Here is a 23,733-nt window from a genome sequence, read left to right as displayed (position 1 = left end):
GGCCTTTCTACCCCAGGATTATGTAAAAATAGCCGAGTGGCTTTACCTTCTCAGTGGTGGCATTAGGTTCTCCTAATCTCTAAAGTGCCTAGGGTCTGCAGAGGAGCATTGTCAAACAGAAGAAAGAGTAAGTCAGCTGAATTCTTTGGGCCTCTACTTCACGATCTATAAAATAAAGGTATTGAACTCAATGATCTCCAAAATCATTCCTAGTATAAAAATTCTATGAGGGGATAATACAAGAGATTTTGTGACTTAGTGGATAAAAATGACATAATATTCCAGAACTAGTTCATTTAAAACTTGGACTGAAGAATACTTAAAGAAGACACTGCCAAGAAATTTTTTGATTTGTTGAAAGGCCATCTTCATCTTGGTGGAGTTTTTTGGCTTTTAATTTTTGAAATAGTTATTATTAAGTGAAGCATTGTTATATAGTGAAGGATTCAACTAATTAAAGTAACTCTTCTGGCAAACTAGGTCTATCCTTTTTTGGTTTTTGGTTTTTTGGTATCAGAGTAGTTAAAAAGAGGCGACAGGGTAATTGTCCTGCAAGATGCTATTAAAGCTGCATGTGAGATCATTTCATGAGCTCACAAACCTTCTTTTTATTGTTGTTGAAAGTGACCTGGATTTCTTAAGCTGTAATTGTGTTATAAAAGTGGAGTTGACATCTTTTTCTATAAAAGAGGTGAAATGGGCATTGGCAACCTGAACTGGGTCTCTGTTACATTTGTTCTATCAAGTACAATTGTGACTATATAGTGGTAGCTGCTCAGTAAATATTAGCGATATTAGTTAAAGGATGAATGAATTCTTTAAAATCTGTTTCCTCCTTTTCTGTACTTCTAGCCTCATACGCTTAAGCCAGAGAGGGCTTAGTTATTCACAATAAGTTAGTTATTCACAATATGAAAAAGGTCAAACTGAAGTATTGTTGGCAATATGAGAACAGATGTTTTCATAAAATAAGGAAAAGAGAAAAACTGGTCAATGACTAATAACATTATGGTATTTTGTCAAGTCTATGTGTATAGAAATAGCAATGGAAAATTTCTGCAGAACAACCTGTATAATTCTGGTCTGAAATATGTGCTTTTGTGTTAATATTATGCGTATATGTGGTCTAGTATTTAGTCATCATTTAAAATTATACAGTGATTCATAACTTTTAAGGAATTTTTAAACTTCTTCTATTGGTGTATTAGATGTAAACTGTGGTCACTAAAATTCCTATCAGTCTTTTTTAGTTTACATTGAAATAGAACCTCAAACAAGAACTCTACTTCAGGTTATTTAATTATAACAATACTATTTACACTTTATTGCCAAATGTAAATGGAAGAACTATGAATTAAGTACCTCAAAGGATATGTTCTGTGATGAAAGCTCCAGTGCAATTGGAGCCCCAATAGGATTTTATTATTACCAATAGACCAGTAGGAGATATTTTGAGCATATGTATAAAACCATATGTGTTTTTGTTTTGTTTTCTTTTGAGACAGGGTCTCATTCTGTTGTCTGGGATAGAGTGTAGTGGTGTCATCATAGCTCACTGTAACCTCAAACTCCTGGGCTCAAGTGATCCTCCTGCCTCAGCCTCCCAAGCAGCTAGCTGTGACCACAGGCACACACCACCACATCCAGCTAAATTTTCTATTTTTTTATAGAGACAGGTCTCGAACTCCTAGCTTGAGGTGATCCTGCCGCCTTGGCCTCTCAGATTGCTAGGATTATAGGCATGAGCCACTGCGCCTAGCTGAAACCATATGTTTTAAATCCATTAACAAGGAAAGGAGTTTTTGGGTTTTTTTAAACAAAAGGCAAATTCTGCTGTATGATTTTACTGTTTTGAAGGAAAATTCATTTTTCCTGCAAATATTTATTGAACACCTACTCTGTACCAGGAACAGTACTAGACTGCGGGGATAAAGCAGCGAACAAAACAGACCAAAGTGCCTGTCCTGTGAAGCTTCCATTCTAGTCGGGGAAATAGATGATAAATAAATAAGTCATGCAGTAGATTAGAAGGGTGTAGGTGGTATGGGGAAAGATAGGAAAGGAATAGAGAATGCAGAGTGGGGTGGGGCTGTGGGGGGTCGTAGTTTGAAGTGTGGTGGTCAGGGGGCTTCTCTGGGAAGGTGCTGCTCCACAGAGCAGAAGATGGGAGAGGTGCAGGATTCAGGTCCTCACAAGTCTTTGTCATGAGCTTGGCCTTTGCTCTAAGGAGGGTAGTCAAGGATCTTAAGTCCAGGGGTGACTAACTTGTACTTTTCAATGACAAGAAGGCACAGCTGTTTTAATTGGGTTTAGAATTGGACAAAAGCAGTTCTTTTGTGTAGTATTTAGAAATTACTTTTGTTAATTTTTTTTAATCCAGCAAATATCGAATTGGATTATGTGTAAGAGTCTGCATTAGGCACTAGAAAGGGGCAAAGCTCAATAAAATGTGGTGCTTTCTCTCTAAATTAATAATCTAGTGGGAGATTTTTGAAAACCCCATATAGTTAATTAAAATATGGGTCATCCAGTTGTTCAAGAATAAGGATTATTTCCTTGCCCCAGATTTAATGAGCTCCTAAGCTGTGCCAAATCCTGTGCCAGATGCTGAGAGAACCAGGGCTACATTTCCTTCCCTGCCCTGGGGTGTGCTTAGCCTGGGGAGGGTGGAATTCAAGACTGATGAGTGTATTAAGAGCCTGCTGTGCATGTCCCTCTGTACCCTGACCCTCCCATCCTCCTCACTAGATGGCCAGCCAGGTGTATCTTATCCATCTCTGTACCAGTGTCTGCACTTAGACCTTTACTGGTTGGGGTTTTCCCTGTTCTGGCATTTGCTACATTCTTGTCAATACCTGTTGATGTGGCTGCAGTTGATCACATTTGCTCTGTGTGTGTGTGTGTGTGTGTGTGTGTGTGTGTGTGTGTGTGTGTGTGTCTGTTGGTTTTGTTTTGTTTTGTTTTTAATAGTAGAATTGAGAGGGCAGTGAATGATTTTTTTTATAACATAGTCTCTATCAAGGATGAGAAAATGCGCAAGAGGCCAGAAGGGTCCTGTGTTTTCATGATAATGGCAGCAAAGACGTCTCTTTGTAGAAGTGAAAAACAGTTCTTACATTTTTCTTATGGTAATGAGATAATTCTTTGTACTGATGCCGTTCCTAAAAAAATGGGAAAATAAAAGGTAGACTAAGTAATTAAGCCAAGTGTTTAATGAAAAATGGGTTCAAATGTATGCCCAAACCACTCTGCTCATTCACATTCCCCGCCTAGCCCTTGTAGGAATGTGAGTTTGCAATCCTGAAACGAGTTCCTTGAGGTTAGGGACTGCTTCTTACTGATAGATACAGATGCAGTTCCTGTGCTGGGCATCCTGCCTTGACCTGGTAACCGCCCATTGGATTCATTGATTCACTGAAACTGTGAAACTGGCATAGCTTTGGGGGCAAGAGGAGAGCTACTAACCACCAGGAAGAGTCCAAGAAGTCTTCTGAGAAGAGCTCAGCAGTGTCACACAAGAGGGGTTTCCTAAGCAGGAAAGTGGAAAGGATATTTTAGGTCAAAAGAATAGCCTGTGTCAGTGTGTAGTCGAAGGAGCCTAACATGCCCAGAGAACAGCCATGTGTGCACCCATGTGTGTACATGTGTGAGAGAGGGAGCTTTGTGTGTGATGGGCCAGGTGCGGGAGACAGAGAGGAGGGCAGTTGTGGGAATCTGCAGTGATAAGAAAGAACTGCAGAGCTTTGCTGTGCTATCATCCATCTTTCGATCCTGGCAGTCTGTGGAAGGAAGGGTTTTGAGCAAGTAACATCAGCGTTGTGTTTTGGGAGGAGAATACTGTTAACAATGTTTAGAGATGGATTAGAAAGAAGCAAGACTTTAAGTAGCAAGACACATGTGACTTTTGAACTTGTCAAGTTGAAGGTGTCAAATTGAATTTCAGAGCCAGGGTGAGGAGCAGGCAGGCAGTTTTAGGACTCGCTTCATTTTCTGAGTTGAAGCCATAGAACGGGTTGAGATTGTATTAACAGGCAGAGACTAGAGCAAGAAGAACAAACTATAATGCAACCCCAGAGAGGGCAGGAGAGTGGTGTGAGAAATCATTGGGAAACCAGTGAGAAACAAGGTTTCAGACAAAAGGAGGAAGGAATTTGAGGGAGGGAAGGCAGGAGGTGAACAGTGTCAGTGCTATGGGGCATATGACTGGACAAGGCCTGAGATGAGGCTTTTTGGATTTGACCGTGAAGAATTCTTTTTTTTTTTGGTTTTTTTTTGACAGAGTCTCAGTCTGTTGCCCAGGCCAGAGTGCTGTGGCGTCAGCCTAGCTCACAGCAACCTCAAACTCCTGGGCTTGAGAAATCCTACTGCCTCAGCCTCCCGAGTACCTGGGACTACAGGCATGCACCACCATGCCAGGCTAATTTTTTCTATATATATTTTTACTTGTCCATATAATTTCTTTCTATTTTTGGTAGAGACGGGGTCTCGCTCTTGCTCAGGCTGGTCTCGAACTCCTGAGCTCAAACAATCCATGCTAGGATTACAGGCATGAGTCACCGCGCCTGACTGACCATGAAGAATTCTAATGTTTGTTGCTTTTGGTTTGTCTAGTTTCTTTCATTAGAGTTTTAGTCGTACATGGGAAGAAAATGTAGCATCCACTTTAAAATTTTCTCACAGTGCCTCACGATCAATTAATAGATGCTAAACCACTTTGCAGTGGTTTGGGGACGGTTCACAGGATAGGATAGGATAATTAGAGTTTTCACTAAGTGTTTTATGTAAGTACAAATTATTTTGGCCATGATGCATGTTTGGAAACAAACTTGTGTATCTAAGACCAAGCTTTCAGACTGAAATAAATTATAAGCAGTGTTACTTCAAATATACATCTGCCATTCATATTTTAAATTCACTATTTATACTAGAGTGATTTTTTTTTTTATTTGTTTGCATAGCCTGGCACCTGTGTTTGCTCTGTTTGTACCATTTTACTGCTCCATACCGAGAGTCCAAGTGGCACAAATTCTGGGCCCGTTGTCCATCACAAACAAGACATTGATTTATATATTGGGACTACAGGTACAGTATGCATTTTTATGTTCACATTTCTTTAACCAGATTTTTTTTTTTTTGTCTTTTTCTCATTTGATCTCCTTGAAAACAGTGTGTTTTTTTTTTCCCCATAAGTTTGGCTTATGATCTATATCAAATGTTCAAAGGAAGTGTTACAGAACAAGAGCATCAAGGTATAGAAGGTACTAGAATACACTTTCATAGTCTTTAGAAATCTGATAAGAGCTTTCACTGTAATTTGTATCAGTGGAAAATATTTTCATTTCATTGTACAATTGCATCTAAGTACTTTAAAAAAAATCATAGTATGAAGTGGAAACAAATGAGAACAATCTAAAAGTAGAAGGTGGAAAATCAACATGAAATTAATTTATTGAATACAGTGTCACAAATGAATCTCTGGAAAAGAAACCCAGTATGCTTTACCAGCCCGAGCTTTGGGGTTTTTGAGAAGCATTTCCAACTTTATTATTTCTGTGTCTGTGTGGACTTGGTGGTAGTGTCACCATTTGCTACATGGTTTGCCATGAAGCCCATTAGAGACTTATTGTCTGACTTAAATCTGAAAAGGTTACCTTCACCAATATTCAATGAATATTGATTGCTCCCTGCTGGGTTCCAGGCCCTGTGGTAGAAGACACACACGATTTTCAGTTTTCTCCTTGTACTACTTGTCACTTTTCTTTTCTCTTGCAGCTTTTGATGTAGTTTTATTCTACAGCTTCCTGTGCTACCATGTATAGCCTGGCCTTTTGATCCACTGATTAATACTTATAACATTCTTTATCCCACACATAGCAAACCGGATACTAGTGTCACTTTAAAATGCCCTCCTCCCTCCCCTTTTAACCTTTAGCGTTTCCTCCCACTGCTCCAGTCTGCTGTCAAGTGCTATCAATGGCTCATCCGGGGAGGGTGTTTCCTTACTACTTTTACGACCGTTTCTCATGAAATCTGTTTTTCATCTGTCAACCACCATACTGTTACACGCCCCCTTATCCTACCTAATATTTGTATAGCCAAATAGTCCATTTCTATAGTTTTTTCTTATGATTTGGATTTGCTGTAGCAGATTTAACTTTTTAAAGCCTTGCGTCAGAGGCAGTGTGGAATGGTGGGAAAGCATCCTGGACCTGGCTCAGGAGACCCAAGTTCTAGTCCTGCTGTGGCTCTCACTGGCCATCAGACTTGGGTCAAGTCAGGGAAGTCATGGGACCCCTCTGAGCCTCATGTTGAGTGTAGTTCCTTTCAACTCTAAAGTTAGGTAGAATCTTTGCAGATGAAAAGCATTGTTTTATTAATTATGGAGTAGGAATTCATTGTGACATTGTAGAAAGTCTTTGGAGCCACATGGACTTTGGTTTAATGATTTGATCTGGTAATTATTGGCTTTGTCACTTACCTTTTCTGAGCCCCCATGTCCCCATCTGTACAGTGGGGATAATACAAGAAAACTTACAAGGGTATTTTAAGGAGTAGAGCTAATAGTATTAAGTGTTCAGTGCAATCTGAACAGATAAAAAGAGCTAAGTCAATTGGCTCCAATTATTAATTAATAATTTATGTTTCCATAGCTACCACCAGTTTTTCTGAGATCGTGGATGTATTTTTTGGCATAAAGCAAAATAAGTAGTATGTTTAATCTCTTGGAGAAAAGGGGTCCTGGTTGGACAGAGGCGCGACATAGCCTCCGTCACGGGAGCCCATGTTTAGTGCTATTTCAGCAGTATTATGTGGCTCACAGTGGACGTGTCCTGTTAGCCACGCCAAAGGCAGAAATGTAGGTGCAACTACCACAGGTATTTTTTCACAGTAATATAAGTTTCTAATATTTTCATAATATTTCCAATAACTTTGTGAGGTAGAAGTTAGTATCAGAAGGTAGAGGTGGAGAAGCCTCACTGGCTTCTTGAAAACTCAAGTCCTCAGCAGGAAGGCAGCCGGGATTCTTCTTGCCTATACGGTACCAACCCCCTGCCCTGCCCAGCTCCCACGAGTATGGCTGAGCTCCTCATTCCTGAAATGTCCATCCTCTCCTGCCCCCTTCCCCTCTGGGCCTTCGCACGTTTCTGAGCCTTTCTCCCTCCCCACCACAGCTACTTGAAGCCAAGGACATCGTTGAGTGAATGAATAAATGAGCTAATGACTTTCATCATAATCAGAAGAGTCAAAGTGCTTGTTAAGGGTCATTTACATAACAAATGGCTTGAGAGCCAGTCCTGTCATGCCCTGTGCTGGGGCTATGGAGGATGCAATGAAGTATGAGACATGGCACCTGTCCCCAGGGAGCCCAGCGGTGAGAAAACACATGCTGTCAGAATGTAAGCAGACCCAATTAGGACCAAACATGATAAGATGAGGGGCTTAAGAGTCCAGAGGAGATCATTTTTTTTTAACTGACAAAATGATATGCTCTTTTTACTTGTGTATGAGACATAGTGGAGTGAGGAGCATGGGCTGTGGAGCCAGACTACCTGGATACACTCCCAGCCCCACCTACTAGCTGTGGACCCGAGGCAGATTACTTAACTGCCAGGTTTTCTCTTGGTAAAACCAAGTGAACTTCCCTCATCAGGTGAGGAGGATTCAGTGAGTTAAGCATATGAAAAGCCTTGAGGGCAATGCCAGGCACATAGAAAGTGTTAGCTAGTTTATTATTCTTTCTATTTTTACAAGAAAACTACAGCAAAATATTTGTCTACATTATTCTCATCCTTGCTATTATGAGTTATTTATGCTAAACAAGCATCCAGGCTAGACCAGAGGATCAAATTTAAAGTTGCAGACCATGCTCATTTCTAGGTGAGCTAGGACTAAAGCTTGCCAGCCTGTTTTTTATCTGTATGTTGTCAACTCTTACCTTCTGTGTCTGAATTCTTTCTGTGTGTCCTTGGTAAATGTGCAGAACTTTGAGATTTTCATCCAGCACAGCATCTGCAGTGAACCTAAGCTATCCTGCCTCAGTGTCCCACTTCTTCCTCTGCATCAGAAGTCCTTAAACTCCCAATCAATAGGCCACAAATCATTGCTTTCCTGCAGGGACACTTTGAAATGCCTTATTATTTTTTTTTTTAAACCCTGAGCACAATTCTCAGATATAAATGATATGGAAAACAAAGGAAAAGATTTCATGAGATCTAAATCTAATTACTTTTGCCATTAATTAACTTTGTTATTGTTCCTTAGTTTGCTTTTCCTTGGGTGAGCTATAATGAGCATATCAGTATTTAGGAAGGGTAGGCATTGGACATGGACCTATTGGCTGACAGAATCCTTCCCATCTAAATATAGAGTAACAATGATTAAGAAATTAAAATGAGAAAATTATGTAAATAGATACCATACCTAACACCAAGCATGGGATGATGGCCACGTGTTTTGTATGTTGTTAATTCTAATAATTTTATATATGTAGTATTTTACTTTGTTTAAATCAATTGATGCCCATTTATAAATAAGAATATGCTTGAATTTCACTTACTTTTCTTTGCGTGGAAGTGGGCCAGGTCCAACCAATCTGTTTTAAGCTATACAAAGTCTGAAGTCTTGATTTAAAAAAAAAGTAATAATAGTAACATTTTCTTTTAAATAATAGAATTGATATTTATTAATTTGTATTTGCTTATCTGTATTATGGCATATATATTTAATATTTAATATAAATGGTCATGACTATAGTTATGTAAAAGTAAGTGTGTTATAACTGGCAGTTGAATTTCATTTTTAGTTGCCTTTTTTTTTTCTTTTATAGCTTTTCACCTCTGGTTCCTACATCTGGATTGTAGCCATAAGTGGACTTGTAAGTGTGATTTTTCCTTGCTCCCAATTCCCACTCTCTTCTGAAAAAACATTAGGGAGAAACTCATTTTTAGATTGTGGCTCATGTTCAACTGTCTCCAACATTCTTTTAACCATGTCAGGTCTGGCTCAGTGCTACTTCCTTAGTGATTAAAAAGGGCCAATCACATGGAAAATTAAGACAAAGGAGACCAGTTATCTCAGTTTTCAAGGTAATTTTGATGAAAGTTGTAGCTGAATTTTTTGTGAGTGTTGTTTTTAAATGACATTAGTAGTCTATTTCATAGTAAGAAAAAAATGATCAAAAATGAAGAAGTTGGAGTTACTAAAAATAAGGGGATGTTCTGCTTGTTTTTTAAAGAGACATTATCATGCAAGGAAAAAAAATAGGGCTAACTGGAAAGTCAGGTGCATTGGACCTGACGGCAGACTCATTGCAGCAGAAGGGAATGAACCAGAGCATTTGGGGACTCCTCGTTCTGTGCTGGAATTTTTCATCTCGCCCCTCCCTATGCTATTTTATTTTAATAATAAGCATTTAACTTAAACTCTGTATTAGGTATTTGAAAAGGAATTTAGAGCATAAAGTTGAGTTTTATTCTTCATCCCTGACTTAAATTTGAACCTCCAGATATAGAAAAATAAATTCATAACTAGTGTGTATAGAGTATAGTTTTAATTTCTTTCTTAGAAAAGACTAAGAAAATTACAGAGTGGATTCATAGAAATATGTATAACATCAAAGGGAAAGGCTCTGGAAACAACTGTGCATTCCACTACAGACATTTTAAGTAAATTATCACTATTTGTCCTTGTTTCTTAGGTGAACTACTGGTGTTTTGGGCCAATGTGTCATTCTTTATGCCTGTTCACCTCTCCTTCCTTTAAGCTATTTTATTCCTTTTCTGTGTTCATTCTTTTCATAGAGAACTTGAGCCTTTGTTCTCCACAGCTGATGTGCTTCCAGCCGTTCTGGGGCTCGAAGCCACTTTGTCTTCCCCTCTCTCAGTATTTTCCTACCTATCCAAATACCTGATTTGCTTCAGGACCACAGAGCTGAACCCTACTGTGAGGCCTTCAAAGCACCTGGCCATCCATCTGGTACTCTTAAGACTTGTGGTGGCTCAGGGACATCCTGGGGTCAGCCTGAGGTACAGTTGCCGTGCTCTCTCTTGGTAGTCTGGTCCCCACTTGAACTGCCAGCTAGATTGAGGGTGGCTTAGCCAGCCTAAGGACAACAACTAGGGAGCTCATTGCTATCTATGATAATGACAGCAGTCTGAAAATTTACTATTTCTTCCATGGTATATTTTATTTCACTTAGCAGTGATGGTTTTGAGTCCTTTATAAAATATTTTCCTAAAGCATTCAAATATTAAAATACCTTATTGTATGCTATTTCTTTGTGTTAGTTTACTATTAATTAATTTGCTCTCAATATTCATACCCTTCTTTAGTAACTCATTATGTGACTCATTTGTTTTAAAACATTCCATTTTCTTTATTGATTCTGGTTTTAGACTCCTGGTTTTAAATTAAGTGCTTGCTATCACCTCAGAAAGTTTCATTTCATGATATTCAATGCTCTAGCATTGGAGGTGGCATTTTTCATCTCTTTGTAGTCTTTTTAAAATCTAAAATATGCATATTATGGTCAGAGTCTTTTTTAGTACACATGTTTGACAGGTAGTAAGGTGCCTGTTTTAACTTTTTTAAAGGAATCAGAAGTTTAAACGAGAATTTTTACCATAAAAATCCCTTGTTTCAGAAGGGTGAATAGAATTGCACTGTGTTTGGAATATAATTCCAAGATGATTTAGAATTTTAAAGAGACCTAGTGGCCAGGCGCGGTGGCTCATGCCTGTGTAATCCTAGCACTCTGGGAGGCCCAGGTGGGAGGATCACTTGAGGTCAGGAGTTCGAGACCAGCCTGAGCAAGAGCGAGACCCATCTCTACTAAAAACAGAAAAAATTAGCCAGGCGTGGTGGTGCGCACCTGTAGTCCCAACTACTCAGGAATCTGAGGCAGAGGATCGCTTAAGCCCAGGAGTTTGAAGTTGCTATGAGCTAGGCTAACGCCACAGCAGTCCACCCTGAGCAACAGAGCGAGACTCTGTCTCAAAAAGAAAAAAAAAAAAAAGAATTTTAAAGAGTCCTCCTAATAATAAATATCTCTGAGCCAGCTGAATTTTTCACCTTTTACAGTATTGATTCAGCCAAAGTTATTGACCTCCTACCATGATCAAAAATCTGATAAATCTTCATATTAATTGTTTGAATTGAATGACACTATGTTTATTTAAAATGATTGATATCAATGATAATCATAGCCAGTCTTCCTACTTGCTATATGTAAATGCTGGTGCTTGTTTTGAACTTAATGAATATTTTCTTTATGACTTTGTCTAGAAAATCTACATTTTTACTATGAAATATTTAGTATAATATGGTATACTTTAGACAAGGATGGTTATAAAGGATGATATCAAAATTATTTGTGAATAGTACATAGCATTGACTGTAGGATCCAAGTCTGAGATTCACAGAGCCACAGTTTGCCTATTCTAGATGTCTCTTGTGCAACATGACTTCTCTTCCTGTATAGATCAAGTGACTTCCCATTTTTTTTGTTTTTTTGCTAAATTAAATAAAATACAAAAAAAAAAATGAAATTCTTACTACCCAAAAGAAATGTATACATAGGTATTCAGTGTTTTGGGGGAATGTTACAAAACTTATTGATGAAATTTCACCTTTTAGCATTGAAACCAATTGTTCACCTAATTATGTGTTAAGGAATTCAATCTGGCAATTTTTTTTCCTTTTTTTTTTTAAGAGAAAGAGCTCTTCTCACAAAGATAACTTGTGTGAGACACAAGTCATTTGTTACCTGCTGTCATAGAAACCAAAAACTTTACTCATGCTTTTCTGGAAAGCTGCCAACTTTGGGTTTAGTTTATTTTATTTAGTTAGTTATTGGTTGATTTACTTTGGTTAAGCTAGTTTTTATCTCTTCTTTTGTCCCTCATTCTTGCATAATTATAGATGTCTCTGAATATATAACTTTAAAATATCCCACTGATTAAAAGAAGAGGTTGATAAATTACATCAGTACAGTATTTTACTAGTTTGGAGCCCACTTTCTGTCTTCAGTGATGTCACAGAAAAGGATGAGGACTAAATTATTTTCCTGAGTTGAGGGGGAACATAGTTTTTAGCTTACCAGGAGCATTACCAGGAGCAATAAGTTAGTTTATCTAGAACAGCTGTCACTCTTCATGTCCGTCCTGTGATCCAGCAGAGATTCCAACTCCTGCCCAGGAAAGGTGAGGGACATTCAGTTGTGCTTAAAGATTACTTTGAGATTACTCGCATGTATTGTTGATAAATGTTTTTGTGTTGCCCCGTCCCTCCTTTGACAGCTCTGATTTTTAATAAAAACATTTAATATTTAAAAAATGACTTCATGAAAAGTTACAAAATTATAACTGGAAGCTTGGTTATTGTAGCCAACTGACATATTTGATTTGGCTACAATATTTCAGTTTAAGGAGTACTTCAAAAGTTTTGGCATGAAATACGAGTAAATACCTGCTTCCATCGTATTAGCACCACCATGCTCAACTGTTCTTAATGTCTTATGAGAGACCTTCAAAAATTTAGGCCACTCTTTAAATATTCACAATTCCAGTAGTCTTTTTACACATTAATGCTTTCTTTTCCTTAAAGAAAGTATTGCTCACTTATTGAACTTTATTTAGATTCTTTTTTTGTGGTTCTGCAGAGAGCCATTGAGGCATCTATATCCCAGTACTTCTTCATTTTCTGCAGTTTTATGAATCATAATAATGAGTCATTACCACTGGGATGTACCCTAATTCTCAGAAGCTGAGGTCTCAGGCCTGATCTGATTCCGGCATGATTAAAATAGAAAGAGCCTGGTTTTGCCAATCTTCTACTTTTACACTTCAAACCTTTATCATTATTTGGTCCTCTTTTAAGCTGTTTGAGAGTGAATTAATAGACAGGCATCAGACTCCAGGCTTCTCCCTTCAACACAGCCCTTCACTGTACCCATTTCTTGCAGTTGTTACTTGTTCCCTACCATATATCAGACTGTGCTTATCTTGTGATCAGGCAACCTTAGTGCGAAAAAAAATCTGTTCCACCCAATAATAAGATTAGAATTTAGATTGACAACAGATTATTTAGGACTTTGAATGTGGTCTGAGTTTGGATTGTTGTCTGTTAGCAGTGGGATCTTTAATGTTTTTTGAGCAAAAACACTTGGCGATGGTGCAAGATTATAGAAGTCTTATGAGAGTTTGTAAATCACAGAAGGGGGAAGGGAAAATGAGTCATCTGTAAGGAGTCGGGACAGTTTATTTGTGGGCTCTGATTTGCCTTTCTTTCTCCCCCCCCCACAATAGTTTTAAAGACAAAAAATAAAGCACTGTCTTGTAGTAACTATGAAGAAATGGAAATAGCATACTCTCCTGTGGAAGTATAAACTCCCTGGAGTATGTTTTCAGGCCCTGGCCTGCTCCCTGGTGAATGATGATGATATGCGGAGTCCCCTGTGCCTCCCCTACTTGCGCACCTCTTCCTCTTCTCTCCCTGCTGCCTGTTTTCCTATTTAACCTTTCCCCCCTTAGATTTCTTCTCCAAATTGACCAAAGAGGGGTACAGGGTAGCAGGTCAGATAATTCACCTGATGCTCAAGGCTTCCAGTTAAATTTTAGCGATTCAGATTATTTTCTAGCAGTTCATTGAAAATGAGGACAGAAGCTGCAAAGAAAAATTGAGATTGACTAAAGCCATGAGGGTGGTGGGACTCGTGAAAGGACCACGTGTAGAAATAAAATATAATAGAAGACAGCCAGCAGGTCCTTAGGAAATATCCGTACTGGGAGGGTGCTTTCACCCTTTTATAATTAAAATAGCAAGTGTGATGCCAGCACTGAATTAAGTGCTTATAGTCCATTGTACATCACACACACTCACAATCACGCTCGCATCGATCCATCCATAACCTTTCTCTTCTTCTCTCTTTCCTCCCTCCCTTTCTATGCCACCTTCCCCTATCCTGACCTCAGGGAGCCTGAGCCAACTGGAAGAAACCTTCCATATATTCTTCCTTGTTACGGCAATCGCAACTCAGTCCCAGGCTGACAGGTATTACACAGGGAGGCAGTGACTAGTAGATATGTGATTTTTAAATGAAATTATGCCAATGCCTTAATAAAGCTGGCAGACAGAAGTACCTTATAAAATTTATTAAAAATAACTGTAAAAATTTTTTATTATTGCAATTTATCGTCTACCTGTAGGCAAAAACCTAACCTTCTTTCAGAGCCTTTCAAAATTTGACCTCCTCACATACCACTGTCACCCCTGTGTACCATATACTTCGACACTGAACATTTGACTGTTCCTAAATATCTCATTCTCAGGATTCTGTGCTAATGTGCAATCTCTTATTTTTGTTTAGCACACACATGGTATTTACTGTGTACCAGGCACTTGTGGTACATTATATTATTTGTTCTAATATTTTTGTTCAAATACATTTGTTCAAAATATTTTCTGCCCCTCTTTACTGGGCCTCTCCTTATATAGGGCCCTGTGTGGCCTGTTGACATCAGGCTTTGTTCTGTGACTTATATTAGCCACTGAAATATGACCAGAAGTGACAAATGCTTTACCCAAGCAGAAGCTTGGAGAACCATTGTGTGGTTCCACCATTGCCCTATTCCCTTTGCCATGAGAAAAGCACAGGTCAGAGAGAGAGAGGCTGCTCCTTCAGACCCCAGAATGAAGTAGACACATGGAGCAGAGCTATAGCCAACATGTAACATGAACAACAAGTAAATCTTTGTTATAAGATACTGAAATTTGGGATAATTTCTTCCCACAGTATAACCTAGAGAAAAACTAATAGGGCTCTTTTCTAAGCACTTTACGAATATTATATTAATTAGTCTTCATAAAAACCTGATGAACTAAGAACTATTCTATTTTATAGATGAAGAAACTGAGACACAGAAATTAAGTACAGTCATGCACTACATAACGATGTTTCAGTAAATGATGGACTGCGTTTATGATGGTGGCTCCATAGATTATAATGGAGCATATGTAGAAACCTGATATGTGGCACTTGATATTAGCATTGCAGATCAAGTAGGGGAGATGGTTGATGTTCAGGAATGGTGCTGGGACATTTGGTTTTCCATATGAAAAAATATATCTATGAATGAAAATATACCATCCAGGTTTGTGTATGTACACTCTATGATGTTGGCACAATGACACAATTCCCCAAGGGCACATTTCTCATAATGTATCCCTCTTGTTGAGCAACACATAACTGTAATTTGCTAAGTACACAAGCTGATAAGTAGTGGAGACAGGATTCAAATGTAGGTAGCAGCTTTATGTCTATGCTCTTAAAAGATAGCTTTGTAGTTTCTTCCAACTGTATCCCCTCTTTCACCCACATATCTCTTCTCCTGGAAAATTCTATTCATCTAAGTCCTGACTCATGTGTTTTCTGAGTCAGTCCTGTCTGTCTTTATATATATATATAATCTTACTTATCTTAGTGAGAATACTTAATGAGATCTGCACTGTTAACAAAATTTTAAGTGTACAATACATTATTGTTGATGATAGGTACAGTGTTATACTGCAGATCTCTAGATCTTATTCATCTTGACTGAAACTTTATGGCAGTTGATTAGTGACTCCTCTTTTCCCCTCCCCTCAGGCCCTGGCAACCACCATTCCATCCTCTGAGTCTCTGAATTTGACTAACTTATATACCTCATGTAAGTGGAATCATGCAGTATTTGTCTTTCTGTGACTGGCTTGTTTCACTTAGTATAAGGTGCTCATCCATGCTGTTGCATATTGCAGAATTTCCTTCCTTTTTAAGTCTGAATAGTATTCCATTGTGTGCATATACCTCATTATCTTCATCCAGTCATCTGTCAGTGGACACTAGGTTGTTTCCACATCTTGGCTATTGCTGCAGTAATGAATAATGCTGCAATGAACATGGGAGTGTGGGTATCTCTTTGACATCCTGATTCAATTCTTTTGGATATATACCTAATAGTGGGATTACTAGGTCATATGATAGTTCTATTTTTAACGTTTTGAGGAACCTCCATGCCATTTTCCATAGCTATTGTACCATTTGCATTTCCCCCAACAGTTCACAAGGTTCCAATCCCACCAGAGCATCACCAATACTTGTCTTTTGGGTTTTTTTTTTTCTTTTCTTTTTTTTTCTTGTTTTTTTTTTTTTTTTTTTTTTTGATAATAGCCATCCTAACAGATGTGAAGTGATATCTCATTGTGGTTTTGATTTGCATTTCCCTGATGATTAGTGATGTTGAGCATTTTTCATATACCTGTTGGCCATTGGTATGTTGTCTTTGGAGAAATATCTATTCAACTCCTTAGCCCATTTTTAAAATCAGGCTATTAGTTCTTTGTTTAGTTTGTTAGTTTGTTTGTTTGTTTGTTTTACTATTGAGTTGTAGGGGAACCTTGTCTTCCAGTTTATAGGAATTATGTAGTATTCTTTATAATCTACAGTGCCTAGTACAATGTTTGACATTTGATATACATTCTGTAAATAATAGTTGAGTTTTAAAATTCAATATTATCAAAAGAATAAATGCTGTGCTATAACACATTATAAAACCATGTGATTATCAGGATGTTTTCAACGTGTACTTCTTTAGTAGGTTCTTGACATGCTCTCCCTAGTGGTAGAGTACCTGGGCTTCCCATTGTAAAGACGGGGAGGCTGAGGTTCTGGTTGCCTGACTGATAGGTGATAGAACCAGACAAAGGCAGGTGTTCTGCTCTGGGACCAGTGAGTCCAGTGCCTTCCACCGCACATTTCAAGGCTCTCCATGTCTGTTCCAGCCACAGGAAGCTTACATGTACAGGGCTGTTCTGAGATCTTCCCTTAACCACACCACTAAGATGAGGTCCCATTTATCATCAATGAATACATGATTCTAGAGGGCAATCTTGGATCTGAAGAAGTTTTCAAAGTCCCCAGAGGCCCCAAAAGTCATAATCAACAACTTTCTGCAGCCTTCCTTGTGAATTCTGTGGGCTGAAAAAATATCCAAGAAAATTTTATCTCACTGGCAGTCTTTCTTTTCTTTCTGATAGGAAGAATCAGGCCTATAGCTATGCTTTCTCTTCTAAGATCATCAAGATACTTAACTGGTCTTTTCTCTACACTTGGTTAAAAATGTAGCTCAAAGCTCATCTTCAAAAGGCTCATCATCTTGCATTTCTTGCATTATCATGTACAAGAATCTTTTTTTTTGAGACAGAGTCTCACTCTGTTGCCCAGGCTAGAGTGAGTGCCGTGGCATCAGCCTAGCTCACAGCAACCTCAAACTCCTGGGCTCAAGCGATCCTTCTGCCTCAGCCTCCTGAGTAGCTGGGACTACAGGCATGTGCCACCATGCCCGGCTAACTTTTTCTTTTCTTTCTTTCTTTCTTTTAGCTGCCCATATAATTTCTTTCTATTTTTAGTAGAGACGGGGTCTCGCTCTCGCTCAGGCTGGTCTCGAACTCCTGAGCTCCAACGATCTGCCCGCCTCAGCCTCCCAGAGTGTTAGGATTACAGGCATGAGCCACCGCGCCCGTCCCATGTACAAGAATCTTAAGTAAAGAATGGTTTAGGGAAAACTTAAACAATAATTTAAAATATATTAGGCTGGTTTAGTAGTGCTGCTGATTAAAGGAAGAAGAAATGGAGATAAGGAAGGGGGGTGACCAAGAAGCACCCGTGTTTTTACTCGTGGAGATTACCGGTAGATGGTCGTGTCAGTTGCAGCACAGAGCATTTTCCCATGGGGCCCTCACATTGTCTTCCTATCACAAGACTGAAAGTCTTGAATCAGTTTTGATTATCTCTTTAAACTGTCTTTTTTCTTTTTTTTAATAGAAATATCCAGTGTTCCTTTCTCTTTGGGGCTGATGGTGTTGATATATCTCTTCTATCTTGATGATAACCTCTGGGAGAGGGCTGTGGTAAAATCAATACATGTTGTTTTGAATTGATTCATTATTTATATACAGCAGGATAGCATGTTGTCAAAAGTCTTATTTATATGGATATCTGGGAACATTTTTAAGGTATCGGAAGTTTCTTGTTAAAAAATTGTTTTTATTCTGCTAAAATCCCACCTCTTTTATAAAATTTAAAAGAAAATTTGTGTCTACACATGTGTAGATCTTTCTCAATCATCACATTCACTTTTATGAAAAATTCTTTTTGTCTTTTATTAAGATGTTATTTATGTACAATAGAATTCAATTTTAAGTGTAGTTTGCCGAACTTTGGTAGTTGAATATAGTTGTGTATCCACCACCACAGTCAAGATACAAAACAGTCTCCTCACCTTGAAAAGTTTCTTCATGTATGTCCTTTTGCTCTCTTATCCCCACATTCAACTGCCAGCCTCAGGTTACCACCAATCTTCATGTCATTATAGTTTTGCCTTTTCTAGAACTTCATATACTTGGTATCATATAGTATGAAGTCTTCTGTGTTTTCTTTCACTTAACATGTTTTTGAGATTCATCTATGAACTTCTGTTGAGATTCATTTATTAATATTGCATTTCTTATTATGTAAGTATGAATCTGTAGTATAGATGCACCACAATTTGTTTATCCATTCCCCAGTTGATGGACATACGGGTTGCTTCCAGATTTGGGTTATTATGAATAATGCTGCTGTGAACATCTATGTACACATTTGTCTTTAGACATGTTTTCACTTCTTTAGGAGTGGAATTGCTGGGTCACGTAATAAGTGTATATTTAACATTATTTTAAAAAGTGGCTATACCATTTTGCATTTTTACCATCAATGGTTCGAAGTTCCAAATGCTCCACCTTCTTGTCAACACTTGGTATTGTCAGTCATTTTACTTTTAGGCACGCTAGTGGGTGTGTAGTGGTATCTTGTAGTTTTAATTTGTATTTCTCCAATGATTAGTGATATTGAGCATCTTTTTATGTGCTTAGTGGCCATTTGCATATCTTTTGTGAGGTATCTGTGCAAATCTTTTGCCCATTTTTTTCATTGGGTTATTTGACTTCTAATTGAGTTCAAAGAATTCTTTGTATATTCTGAATATATGCCCTTTGTTGGGCATGTTTTGTAAACATTTTATCCCAATATGTAGCTTGCCTGTCTATTCCATTAACTATGTCTTTCAAAGAGCAAAATTTTAAAATCTTGATTAATTCATTATTACCAATTTTTAAAATAGCTTTGGATGTCCTATTTAGGAAATCTTTGCTAATCCAATGTCACAAAGATTTTCTCCTATATTTTCTTATAGAATTTAATAGTTTTTGCTATTACATTTAGGTCTGTGATCCAGGTTGAGTGTAATTCTTGTGAGGTGAGGGTTGAGATTTTTTTCCACACAGATATCCAATTGTTCCATCACCAATTATTGAAAAGACTCCTCTCCATTGTATTACCTTGACACCACTGTCAAAACCCAGTTGACAAGTGTGGGTCCATTTATCGACTCTCTTTTCTATCCCAGTTATCTGTATGTCTATCCTTGTGCCAGTCCCACACTGTCTTGATCAATACAGCTTCATGGTAGGTCTTGAAATCAGGCAATGTAAGTGCTCCAGCTTTGTTTCTCTTTTTCAAAACTGGTTTACTTATTTTAGAAACATTGACTTTTAATATGCATTTTAAGATCAGTTTGTAATTTCTTCAGGAAAGGAGGGAAAACTTAAGGTTTTGCTTGGGATTGCATTGAAACTGTTGTAAACTTGGGAAGAATTGCCATTGTGATAGTTCTAAAATATGTCCAGAAATTCTTTTATACTTAAGAGGTGAACTTATTTCCCCTCCCCTAGAGTATGGACTGTACCTTAGTGACTAATTTAAAATGGGCAGAACGTGGCAAAAATGATGGAATGTGACTCCCAAGGGCAGGTCATAAAAGACACAGTTCCTTCAATCTTGCTCCCTCTTGAGTAACTTGCTCTTGGGGATGCCTTATGCCATGTCATGAGGACATTGAAGCAGGCCTATGGAGAGTTCCACATGACCAACAACTGTGGCTTCCTGCCAGTAATCAGCACTAACATGCCAGGTGTGTATTTGAGCCACCTTGGAAGGTCATCCTCCAGCCCCAGTCTAGTCTTCAGATGAAAACAGGTAGGCTGACATCTTGACTCTAGCCTCCTGGGAGACCTTGAGCCATAACCACTCAACTAAGCTACTGCCACATGCTTAACCCACAGAAACTGTGTAAATAATAAATGCTTATTGTTTTAAGCCATTGAGTTTTAGGTAATTTGTTTCTCAGTAATCGACAGCTAATACAACCATTTTAACAATATTGAGTCTTCCAATTCATGAACATGATGTGTCTCTATATTTATTTAGCTCTTCTTTAATTCCTCCTCGTAATTTTTAAATTTTCAAAGTACAGACCACGTACATCGTTCATTAAATGTATTCCTAAGTAATTCTGGGTTTTGATGCCATTATAAATGGAGTTTTAATACTTTTTTCCCAATTGTTTATTGCTAGTGTATAGAAATACAGTTGATATCTGTATATTGTTCTTGTAACCTACAACTTTGCTGAATTTGTATATTATTTCTGGTAGCTTTTCTGTAGATTCCTTAGGGTGTTCTATACATGATCATGTCATCAGGAAATAAGTTTTATATGTTTTTATGTTTTACTGCTTTTCAATCTGTGCCTTTTATTTTTCTTGCCTTACTACACTAGCTAAGACCTCTAGTACAGTGTTAAATAAAAGTGGTGAATGGACATTCTTGCCTTCTTCCTGATGTTAGATTGAAAGCATTGAGTTTTTCACCATTGAGTCTATATCTGTAAATCCACAAATCTTTCTAAGTCTTCACATTCACTTTTAGTTCATTTTTAGTCCAGTGTGAGAAACAAAATCATCATAAGCCCATTTTCCACTTAATTTTTAGTTTGTTGAATCAGTTTATAAAAATAGACATAACTTTATAGGTGGATAGTCTCCTTCTTAAAAGAGGATTAGAAGGTATTTGTTTACATATAAGCTTTCTCCATGTGCTAAAGACTCTAGCTGCCTCCTAATGTATTTTTTTCTTACTAACAGAAGCTTCATTTTATTTGGGACAGCAGTGGCTCCAACTGAAAGATCACATTGCCCAGTCTCCTTTGCATCTAGGTGTGACCATTTGACTAAGTCCTGGCATCCTGGCCAGTAAGCTGTAAACATACATATTGGTGAGACTTCTGGGAAGGCTCCTTAAAGTAGCCTTTTGTCCTTTTTGTCCTTATTTTTTCTTGTTGCCTAGAATACAGTTAAGATGGTTGGAGCTTTTTGGCTGGGCACAGTGGCTCATGTCTGTAATTCTAGCACTCTGGGAGGCCAAGGTGGGAGGATTGCTTGAGCTCAGGAGTTCAAGACCAGCCTGAGCAAGAGCAAGACCCCGTCTCTACTAAAATAATAGAAAAATTAACCATGCATGGTGGTACACACCAATAGTCCCAGCTACTCGGGAGGCAGAGGCAGGTGGATGGCTTGAGCCCAGGAGTTTGAGGTTGCTGTGACCTATGATGGCGCCACTGCACTCTACCCTGGGCAACAGAGTGAGACTCTGTCTCAAAAATATGTGTGTGTGTGTGTGTGTGTGTGTGTGTGTGTGTGTGTGTGTGTGTGTGTAGTTGGAGCTTTATTTAACATGAGGGAGAAATAAACTGTTATATTTAAGGCACTGTAGTTCAAAGTTGTCTGCTTTGCACAGTTGACCTAATTCTCCTGATGCATGATTTTCTAAAGGGAAAAGCTTAGAGCAGCTTTCTGAAACAATTTGTGAGAAATAATCTCTGATCTGATTAATTCTGTCTCTATTCCAGTTCAATTTCCCAAGAATCAAAAGGGTATCCAGTGTTTTAACTGGATACCTCAATTATCTTTTAGGTTAATATCCTTCTTCTTCCCTCATATGAAAGAGCGAGAAGAGCTATAGAGAGTTCAGTCTGATTCAGTTCTGCACTTAAAGAATAACACAACAAGACTCTTACAGTAACTGCCAAAGGCACATGGTTCTGTCTGTCATGAAAAGAATAATCTTTGTCATAAATGGCAGAAATAACTTTCAGTATCCCTAATTTGCATACAGATTCTCTGGGTCATAAATTACAGAATTTACAAAGTTCCTTCATTCTTTCTTTAACATTTTCAGTGCAAAAGAAGGAATAGAAAAATATAAGATCGATTACAGCAGGGATTTTTCTGTTTTGCTCCCTACTGTGTTCCAATGTTAAAAACACAGCCTGGCATATATTAGCATTCAGTGAATTTTTGTTCAATGAATAAATGAGGCCTCAGTGGACCTTGAGTGCATATGAAGTCTTTGTGCTGAGGCCCACGTGCAAGGGGACGTCTGTTCCGTTGGCGCACCGCTGTCATGCAAAGGCAGTGTCATTACCCTGGAAAAGCAGCACTAGTGTTTCTCCTGTTGCCCATTAGATGGTAGGTTTCTTGGACATGGATACTGTCACCCACAGGGACCCAGGCCGTGCAGCTTGCCTTGTGGGTTTTTGTTCAGCCACAGTTGGCGGGAGAAAGAGATCAACACCTGGGTATCACTGCCAGGTCATGGTTTCTCACCCCTGCCTGCTGTGGTTTCAGGCTAATACTAAACAAGACCAGAGGACAGTTGAAATTTACTCTCTATAATCAAGAGTGTTTTGCATGTTTTCCGCCCAGCAAATCAAATTCTTTATTTGCCTGATGAGCGTTATTTTGTAATTCCCTTTCTAAAAGGACTAATAATCTGAATAAGTGTGTAATGAATGTCCATGTTTATTAGGGACCTAAAAGAAAATGACTTCCTGTTGTTTCATTCTCAGTTAGACTTACGAGGTAATAACTCCCACTGTTGGCATATGGGGATTTCCTACCTCTAACCCAGAGCCATGGCCTGACTTTTTGACCTAGACATTCAGCTGGACGTGGGCCAGATGTTCTCTGGTTGTCTGATCTCTGTCCCTTTTCCTGGCCAGTGTTCCTGATTCATGTTACCCAAGCACTCCGATTCCTCTAGCTTGTCTTCCCAGGCACACACCATCTGTTCCTTTTTGCTTTATCTGGTCAGCCTGGATGGACTCCTTGCCTGCCCGAGCCCGTGCTACTGCTCCCTTCCTATCTATGGCCCCTCCATAGACCTTTGATTTCCCAAGCTCTGAAGCCTACCAGACCCCCTTGTTAGAGTCCGCTGGCCTGCTGAGAAGCAAATCCAAGCATGTGGCCTTCTTTTAAAGCCTCTTTTCCACAAGATCTGTGCGTGTCAAGAAAACTCTCTCATTCAGAAAACCCAGTACAAGTAAGGTTTATGAGAGAATGAAAATTAAAGTTAAAAGCAATGTGTAGGCCAGGCGCGGTGGCTCACGCCTGTAATCCTAGCCCTCTGGGAGGCCGAGGCAGGTGGATCGCTCGAGGTCAGGAGTTCGAGATCAGCCTGAGTGAGACCCCGTCTCTACTAAAAATAGAAATAAATTATATGGCCAACTAAAAATATATATAGAAAAAATTAGCTGGGCATGGTGGCGCATGCCTGTAGTCCCAGCTACTCGGGAGGCTGAGGCAGTAGGATCGCTTAAGCCCAGGAGTTTGAGGTTGCTTGAGCTAGGCTGATGCCACGGCACTCACTCTAGCCCGGGCAACAGAACGAGACTCTGTCTCAAAAAAAAAAAAGCAATGTGTAAAATGTAAGGTAGAATAATAAGTGATACTGTCTCAAAGCTTTTGGCAGTAATTAGGTGAAATG

At 38.7% G+C, this 23,733-nt stretch overlaps 1 protein-coding gene across 1 annotated transcript in view; it reads left to right on the top strand.

Annotated features, from left to right (window-relative positions):
• UBAC2 (UBA domain containing 2) overlaps window positions 1–23,733 on the top strand; it is a 174,994-nt gene that overhangs the window by 101,176 nt on the left and 50,085 nt on the right. The window contains exons 5-6 of the mRNA XM_045567087.1: window positions 4,959–5,082; window positions 8,828–8,875. Of these exons, the coding sequence (XP_045423043.1) occupies window positions 4,959–5,082; window positions 8,828–8,875 (172 nt within the window). The remainder of the gene's footprint in view (window positions 1–4,958; window positions 5,083–8,827; window positions 8,876–23,733) is intronic.

The sequence above is a fragment of the Lemur catta genome, chromosome 13, assembly GCF_020740605.2.
Source record: "Lemur catta isolate mLemCat1 chromosome 13, mLemCat1.pri, whole genome shotgun sequence".
In the NCBI taxonomy this organism is placed as follows: domain Eukaryota; kingdom Metazoa; phylum Chordata; class Mammalia; order Primates; family Lemuridae; genus Lemur; species Lemur catta.
This window is presented reverse-complemented; position numbering and strand designations above follow the sequence as displayed.